The sequence below is a fragment of the Fukomys damarensis genome, unplaced genomic scaffold, assembly GCF_012274545.1.
Source record: "Fukomys damarensis isolate Sample0158 unplaced genomic scaffold, DMR_v1.0_HiC HiC_scaffold_14, whole genome shotgun sequence".
NCBI lineage: Eukaryota > Metazoa > Chordata > Mammalia > Rodentia > Bathyergidae > Fukomys > Fukomys damarensis.
This window is the reverse complement of record NW_022900926.1, coordinates 46,180,244-46,189,298: the sequence shown is the minus strand read 5'-3', so window position 1 is coordinate 46,189,298 and position 9,055 is coordinate 46,180,244. Positions and strand designations below refer to the sequence as shown.

At 37.2% G+C, this 9,055-nt stretch overlaps 1 protein-coding gene across 1 annotated transcript; it reads right to left on the bottom strand.

Annotated features, from left to right (window-relative positions):
- Positions 1 to 2,554: 2,554 nt before the first annotated feature.
- On the bottom strand, positions 2,555 to 4,187 carry LOC104866882 (phosphoglycerate kinase 2). The gene has a single exon (XM_010631108.2). It carries the CDS (start codon positions 4,064 to 4,066, stop codon positions 2,813 to 2,815), a length of 1,254 nt encoding a protein of 417 aa, XP_010629410.1. The 5' UTR covers positions 4,067 to 4,187; the 3' UTR covers positions 2,555 to 2,812.
- Between the last annotated feature and the right edge of the window lie 4,868 nt (positions 4,188 to 9,055).

Here is a 9,055-nt window from a genome sequence, read left to right as displayed (position 1 = left end):
TTTAGGTACCGGGGATTGAACTCAGGTCCTTGAGCTTGCAAGGCAGGCCACCGAACCACTGAGCTAAATCCCTGGCCCCCTTTACTTGTTCTTGATGGTGACAACTATGAGGAGTTGAGTGCAAGTTACTAAATGTTTACTGTCACAGTTTGAGGTGGACTTGACCTCTCAGAATAAGTGGAAAACACCATCAAATTGCATATCTTACTACACTCTCAGGTGTGTGTATCTATGGGCTGTACATAAATGCCTATGGATAAGGTGGTTCAATTCATTAACAGGACAGTTTTTTTTGTTTTTTGTTTTTGGGTAAAATGAAGCATAAAAAAGCATACACAGCAAATCACCAAAGTACATTAAGTGAAGTGGCTGTTTGATGCCTTGTATTTGGAAGTCAGTGATTAGTGTTTAGTCCAATAAATCAAGCACACTAATTGTATATTAATAGTCATGGCTAGTATTTCAGAAGACTGAAATGACAATTATAATGAGGTCTGTTTAAACACTAGAAATGTTTTAAATGTATATATGGTTATTTGGTCTGTATAGATCAAAGGCAGTCATATACATGTTTCTGTCTTATTTATGTTTTTGAAATTAAATGAACCAAAACACTTGACTCATGAGAAGGTTTAAAAGCACTATTCTGTCTTCAAAGGCTTTTAGTTGACCAACACAGAAACAAATTTTTGTTTTTGGAAAAGTATACCAGAAAGAAGAAGAGTAGGAAATTGGTACAGTGGCTCAATGTGCCCTATATCTCCAGAGAAAAATTTCCCAATTGGTCACCAAAGGCCAGAAGTGAAAAATGAATAAGAAAGTTCATGCACAGAACAGAATTCCTATAACTAAGGAATTTTTCCACTGCCAGGACAGGGCGTTCTTGAAGTTCTGATATATCATGATTTCTTTCACAATTTTAATTAACCAATAGATTTAATTTACTTCATCATTTTCATTGTGGTCTTCTTGCTTCTCCATCATTGTATATTGGGTGTGCGTGGAATGGGGGTATAGGAATGCCTGAGAATAATGTTTGCTTTTTACTTTGCCAGAAGGTTGTGTTCTCATCTAGATCACACAGAAAGGGTGATTTGCCACCCAGAGATATTAAAACTTGAATAAGACACAATAACTAGACAAAATATTTGATTGCATCTGTTGGAGAAGGGATGTTTGTAAGAAGGGTACATGAATACTTGGGTGGCCAGAATAACAGTCTAGCAGAACAGCAAATTTTCCCCATTCATTACAACCTTCCTACCTCCTTGTGGAAATAGATTGTTTTATTTTTGTTAGAACAAGGTGTCCAGCTAGAAAGAAGACATTATCAGACCTTCCTTGAAGAACAGACATTATCACACAATTAATTCCCAATACAATAAGTGTAAATAATTTTCAAACCCTTGAAGTCATGCATTTATATAAAACATATTGCTTTCCACTTCAGGGTGGCAATCCAGTAGCAAACTCTCAAATACTTCAAACAAGGACTGAACACCTTTACTGAGCAGTAGATTAGTTTCCCTGGTTTGGTTCCCTACATGATCTCATGGAGAAAAAGCCTATATTTTTATCATGTACTTTAATGTGAGAAGATAATATTCTAGACTTGTTTTGATTATGGAAATTTTAGTTGTATCTTTTTTATCTTTATAAAAAATTATACTTTGGTTCCTGTTTATTCCTTGAGATTCCCATGACCTTTTAAACATTCTCCTTAAAATATGATGCAGTATTAAAATTTACATTTGAAGCTTAATTATTCTAGATATTTAACATATGCAATTGATCTAGAAGTTATAGGAAATAAGTCAGACCTGGGAAAGCTTAGGGTGCATTTTTAATCTTAAATTTTGACAGTATTGCCTTGATTCTTCTCTTTACCCATACAGGAAAAATATTCTTCAATCAATAATTTTGCCTTTATTATTTTAAATATACCAGAGTTGTTATATCTCTACTTTTCAATACTAAATTACTTGTATACAAATTTATATTCATCACTAAAATCCACTTTTACAATTTATTGGTTTATGATCCATTATTAAATATATTTGCTTTAAAAATAAAACCTTTACTTCTCCATTTATTTATTTATTTACTTATTGGTTCTGGAGATTGAACTCAGAGCCTTGAGCTTGAAAGGCAAGCAGCAGAACCACTTAGCTAAATCCCTTGCCCTACTTCTCCATTTATATCCTGAATTTCATTTGACATTCCTTTTCTAACAGAGATATATGCACATCCACAGACACAGATTTAATTTCTTTCTTGTGTCTGCATTTTTTTCTTAAATTCTTAGGCTTACTGAATATCATTTCCTCTTTTCTTATTTAGGTATCAATTTTCTTCTAGTAGATCTTTAAAGATATTTAGGATGTATTACAGGTAAAATTTTTTCTGTTTAAGCACTTTCATTATTTAACATTTTGTCATCCTTTACCCCATCAATCCACAATAACTTGAGTCGGTCCTTTTTCCCTGCTTGAAACAGAGAAACGTTAACAAAGCAGGACTAAATGAACACACAAATTATTCAGCTTTTTTTAATAGGCAATTTAAGATATTGTTCCTATAGAGCACAATGGTGAAGTCCAAGTATTATTTTGAGGACAGCAGGCAAATGCATGACAGCACTGAAATAAACCGAGTTGTTGTATGGATGTTAAGAGTTCCTGAGGTTCCAGTGATTTTGTCCTTGTGTGGGTCTTATGAGGGGTAGATTTTAACCAAAACCAAATTGAGATATAAAAGTACTAAGCTGACTAAAGACGGTGGACAAGAACAGCAGGAAGGAGCGTTCTATTGATTACAAGTTGCTGAGGGCCTCCACTCCAGGAAGGATTTTACCTTCCAGAAGCTCCAGACTGGCACCCCCTCCAGTGCTCACATGGCTGACTTTATCTTCAGTGTTCCACTTGGCACAGCAGGTAGCAGTATCTCCACCTCCTATGATGGTGACACAGCCTTTGGAAGTGGCCTTCACAATCTCATCCATGAGGGCTTTGGTTCCTTTAGCAAAAGCTTCCCATTCAAACACTCCTACAGGGCCATTCCAAACAATTAGCTTTGCTTGGGCCACAACTTGAGCAAACTTTTTATTACTTTCAGAACCACAGTCCAAACCCATCCAGCCAGGAGGTATGCCAGATTCTATAGTGGCTTTCCCAATTTGAGCACTCTCATCAAACTTGTCAGCGGTGATGAAATCAATAGGGAAGGTAATCTTGACACCATTCTTAACTGCTTTTTCCATGATATCTTGGACAATCTTGGCCCCCTCTTCATCAAACAAAGAGGCACCGATCTCCATGCCATTGAGTACCTTAAGGAAGGTGTAAGCCATCCCACCACCAATAATCATGTGATTGACCTTGTCCAGCATATTTTTGATGAGTTGGATCTTGTCTGCCACTTTGGCTCCTCCAAGTATAGCCAGAAAGGGTCTCTCTGGGTTTTCCAAGGCTTTGGCAAGGTATTCCAGCTCTTTCTTCATCAGGAATCCAGATGCCTTCTGAGGCAGATTCACACCTACCATGGAACTGTGAGCCCGGTGCGCAGTGCCAAAAGCATCATTAACATAGACATCACCCAGCTTGGAGAGGGATGCTCGGAAGGCTTCTACTTTATCTGGCTCAGCTTGCAGCTTCTTCCCAGAAGGATCTTGGCCTTTTCCTTCTTCCTCCACATGGAAACGCAGATTCTCCAGTAGGATAACTGAACCAGTGGCAGGGCTGGCACAGGCTTTCTCTACTTCTGGACCCACACAGTCCTTCAGGAACAGAACATTTTTGCCCAGCAAAGTTTTGAGCTCAGCAGCAACTGGCTCCAAGGAGTATTTTTCAGGCATGGCAACACCATCAGGCCGGCCTAGGTGACTCATAAGAACAACACACTTGGCTCCGTGATCCAAGCAGTGCTTGATACTTGGGATGGCAGCTTTGATTCTCTGGTTATTTGTAATCTGTTGATTCTTCATGGGGACATTGAAGTCTACCCTCATCACGACTCGTTTCCCCTTGACATCTAATTTGTCCAAAGTCAACTTTTTGGAAAGAGACATCTTGACATAACAAGGTTTGGACTGACCCCTAGACCCAGTGCTGGAGACCTCTTAATTGCTGCAAGTTGCCGAGCGGTTGGAAATTTCTAACGTTTTGTTTTGCCCCACCTCTTCCTTTTGGTTCGGAGGCTCTCACTCTGCTATTGGATGATCATCCTGTCAATCTAGATTTATAGTGTTGCCAAGTGCCCATTATAACTACTAGAAAGTGAAACTCTTTGTGGTACCTGCGTTGGGGATAGTTGGAGAAGTGAAATAAGGTCAAAATAAGAATGGTCAGGAGGTCCGAGCCTTCTCTGCTGGTTTCTTTATCCCACATCTGCTTTGACATCTACTCCTGTTCTTAAATTCAAAACAAAAGCTAATCAGCCCGAACATACTCAAGACCCTGGATCACTAAGTACTCCTCTCTCATGTTAAATCTTAATTATACTGATGTGTTATAAACCTTTGCAGTGTGGGATGGGGGCTATACAATATTTTCAATACCTTGTTTTATCCATCCTTAAACTACCATGAATTAATGCTTAGTGCTTTCTACAGGAAAATGCCTTAGCATCTTAGCAAAAACAGTACCAGTGAAAAAATGGAGAGTGGTCCTGACATTTCTTTTAGTCCACTAAGTATTGATGAGGCTTTTTTTTTCCTCTCCTCTCTTTCATCTTCACTCCATACACAGCACAAAAATTGAGCTGAAAAGAAGCATAGTTTTATTGAAGATGGAAATATCTGATAGAAATGAAAATGAATGAGAGATTTTAATTTTGTTTTATTTTATTTTCAAAAGATTTTAATTTTTGAAAAAGCAAATATGGGTGGCTTATTGGTTTATTTTTTCAGTATGTCTTTTTTCTGTTTCAAATTTCCTGTGTATGACCCTAATTATCAATCATATTCCTTCAAATTAGATGGTTTTCTAATCCTCAAAATAGAGATAGACATGATTTGACCTGCTTTACTCATGAGCTGGTTGAGACGTACAAAAGTGAGACAGCTTTTACAAAATAGAAAACAATAAGCACCAGCTGGTGATTCTGAGTTATTTCTACATTCAGAGACATTTAACTTGAAAAAGGCAGGATTTGTTTACAAAGTTTTGTGATCACCTTAATATTGAAAGGATCCTTATTATTTTACCTGCTCAATTATTTAAGGTATACTTATTAATTTACAGACTGAGTTTCATCCTGCATAACTGCACTGGTCTGCCCCGTCTCGGGCCTTCTGTGCAGCTGAACTGCTCATCCCAGAAAGGGAAAGAAAAAAACATGTGTACTCAATGGTTTTAGAATTAAAGATGCAAAAATGTAGCCAGAATGATAACTTTCTTTACATATAAAATTTCTGTAAAGGAAGGTTAAATATTCATGGTTTCTATTTTATGAGAAACTCAATGTATAAATAATTAAAAAGCAAAATAAAAGATATGAAAGTGATATAAACATTATAGAGGCAGAAAGGGCATGAAAAGGTGGAGAAAGGCTGCAAGGAAGGGAGGAGAAAGAGTAAAGAAGATTAAAATTCAATATCAATTCCCTGTCATCAATACATTCATTATGCATCACAAATGTATTAACACAAAAATAAGCAAATAAAATAAACCTTCTGTAATGGTGTTTTTAATAATTTCAATAAAAATCATATAATTTAACAGTATACACATAAATTGAATATCGCTTTTTATGCTCCAAATAATAATAGATAGTATGTCTACCCTACACAACTGAAAACTATCTAAAATCGTTATGGTCCACTTACTGTATTACAGTGAACATCAGGGACATCTAATAATTTGTGCTAATTGTTGTCCTCTAAATATTATTATTAGCAGCTCTTTCCCCCATCCAGTAAACTGGGGAGATGTGTGGCCATTGGTGGTGGAAATTTTTGTATATTTTAAATATATTCCCACCTTGATTTAGATAACCATGTTTCCAGTGGTCAGTGCTCTCACATTGCTGGAGCCTACTGTGCTGGTCACTACAACTGTGAACTTGTGTCAATGACTCAGAGCTACCAATGAGTACTTTGTGATATACTAGACACTCCAGCCCTTTTCACTTTTGAAGACTGATCTATTATCTTGCTCTCTCTCATGATTTCTTGAGTTGTTTTGAAAAGATTTTCAACCTTAACCTCACCTCATCCCCATTTACAGAAAAGCAGAATAGCAAAACAGAACACATGAATTGAGAATAATGCCGTTGCTAGGAAACAAAACACAGGAAACAATTATTAAAATTATTAAAATGTTTAGTACAAGGTGGGGGAGTAACAAATAACATTATCCAAATTCATTAGCAATGTGACAAGAGAAGAATCTTCAAAGGAACAGCAGAGTGATGGTGGTCTGGGCTGCAGAAGGATACCTCCAGTGGTGCAATAGCAATAACTGAAAGTACTGCATCTGAAGGAAGTTCTGTAGAACACCTATTGATGCTAAGGACCTAAATCCCCTTCCTTGAAGTGCAGCAGTCTGATTGGGGGTGTTCTCTTTGGAAACTAGGAGTGGCTTTGCACCTTGCCCATTTAGCAGTAAGAGCTCAGTTCTGGTTTACACCTAGTTGTCCCCTTGGTTTATGGGAGGATCATCACTGACCTGCCCTTGAAGTGGGGTCTGGTCAGAAGAGACAGGTCTCTGGGGTGTGTCCTGGAAGGATCGTCTCCTTCCCTAGATCCTCCCTTTGCTCTTTGCTTCCTGTCAGCCATGTCTCTGCACCATTTCACCCTACCTTGGAGCCAGGGGACTATGGGCTGAAATGTGGGCAAAATAAACCTTTCTCTCCTTAAGCTCTGGGTGTCAGGTATTTTGTCTCAGCAAAGAGAAATGACTAAGACAAACTCCCAACCACTGCATTACAAGTATTAGTTTGATTAGCCCTTGCTAGTTATTGAAGCGATTTTAAATCAGCATTTATTCAAACCAGAAGTTATAAGGGCTGTGGTTCATTCATTGAGCTTCTCAGTGTCTTGGGTCATTCTTTTAAAAATAATCTGCTACTTGCCAGTACCGTGCTGTTTTTATCACAGTGGGTTTGTAGTATTGTTTCAAGTTGGGGATTTTGATAGCTCCTGCCATGTCTCTGTTGCCTAGAATGTTTTTTGCTATTCTAGATCTCTTTTGGTTCCTAATGAATTTTTGTATTGTTTTCTCTAGTTCTATGAAATGTACTGTTGGGATTTCAATATGGATTTCATTGAATCTGCATAGAAGTTTTGGAAATATGGCCATTTTCACTATATTGGTTCTTCCTATCCAGGAGTAAGGGATGTCATTCCATTTTCTTATATCCTCTTCAATGCACATTGAGGACATACTCTTAAATGAAATTAATAGGACACACATTTGTAAACCCCATATAGTTTCTCTGGTGTAATAAACTAAAAGAATAAATAAGGACCAAAATGTGTGAGTGATATTGTTTAATAGGAAGAAAAGATGTAAAGCTGTAGGGGATATGGGAGGGTCAGGGAAAAGGAAAGAAGGTAAAAGAAAAAAATAAGAGAAAGGGAAAAAAATAGAAACAAAGTCTTTGGAAATAGGGAAGGGTGAAGGGGTAAAGCGGAATGGGGAAAAAATAAGAACCAAGATATGTCGTGTAAAGGTACAAGACCCCAATGATGACTGTAACTGTACTGTATACCTAAACTGTAGCAATAAAAAAGTATCTGCTCTTCTTTCACACTATTGCACATAGCTATGTCAGGTAGAGACTGATACGCAGTGAGAAAGGGACCAGGTCCAAAATGGAGTCAGAACACAGATGAGGCTAGACAGGTTATTGTGGAGGGCTGAGTTGACAGAAGGTAGCCCCCAAATGGAGACAATGGCTGGGCCGGAGAACCTCCACAGAGATAAACAACAGTCCAAAGCTGTACTCTAACTCTCTGATCCAGTAAGCCTAAACAATATAACAAACCTGTACAAAGCATCTAACAAACACTTAGATAAATGACCAGAGCACTCTAACACTCACTTCTACCCCTTTCTGAAATCCTTTGTTTTTCTCAGTACTCTGTAACCTTCCTACTTACCTCGTTTTCTAGCAGATCAATATTAGCTAAGTGACTTTATTTGTAACCCTATAGGCTGGTTTTATAACTTGATACAAGAGAACCTGTGAGGTGATATTGCTGTATAAAAAACTGCTAGATAAAGAACCTCAAGGGCACCTCAATTCTGTGGCCTCTCCTGCTTCTCAGGAGCATCTTCTCAATCAATTCTTTCTACTCTTAACCTTCCTCATCCTCGATTCTATTCATCGGAGTTACGAGACACAAACTCAGCAATCTAACACACTGGGATTTACTTCCCTGAAATGATACTTTCAAGCCAGTCTACTCAACTTTGTCCATGGACCCAGTTTTGTGACTTGTTCTCTGTCAAACTTTATCTTTAGTTTCATGCCTCAATCTTCAACAAATAAGCAAACCAAAAACCAAATAATGATAACAAAAAACACAGTCTTCTCTTTCTAGATCTTAAAAGGGAAAGTAATCATATGTTTATTCTTTTACAAGGGTTACTAATGCATATTAATTTATTAATATGTTTGATATATTCACTTAATTTGCCTTACTAATTCAAATTGTTTTACTTCTAAGAAAATAAGTTACACTACAAAAGTTCGAGGCATTTTTGGTGCAACACTGGTACTTGACTTCAGGACCTTCAACACTGAGCCATAGCTCCAAAACTTTTCATTTTGAGGTAACGTCTTGTTAAGTCATTAAGTTGTCCAGGCCAGACTCAAAATCACTATTCTCCAGCCTCAACTTTCTAGAGTGATGATAAAATTTTTCAGTATATAATTACATGTAAGGGTAAATACATTATAAACTAATGATATATTCAACAATGGGAAGACAAAATGCCTAAATAAATCAGAATACATCCACCTCATGAAGTATATTAGAAATTAAAGTCATTATGCATTTATGGTAGTGTTGTAATAGAGAAGAGTTAAGTTAAAAAAAAAAAATATTGAA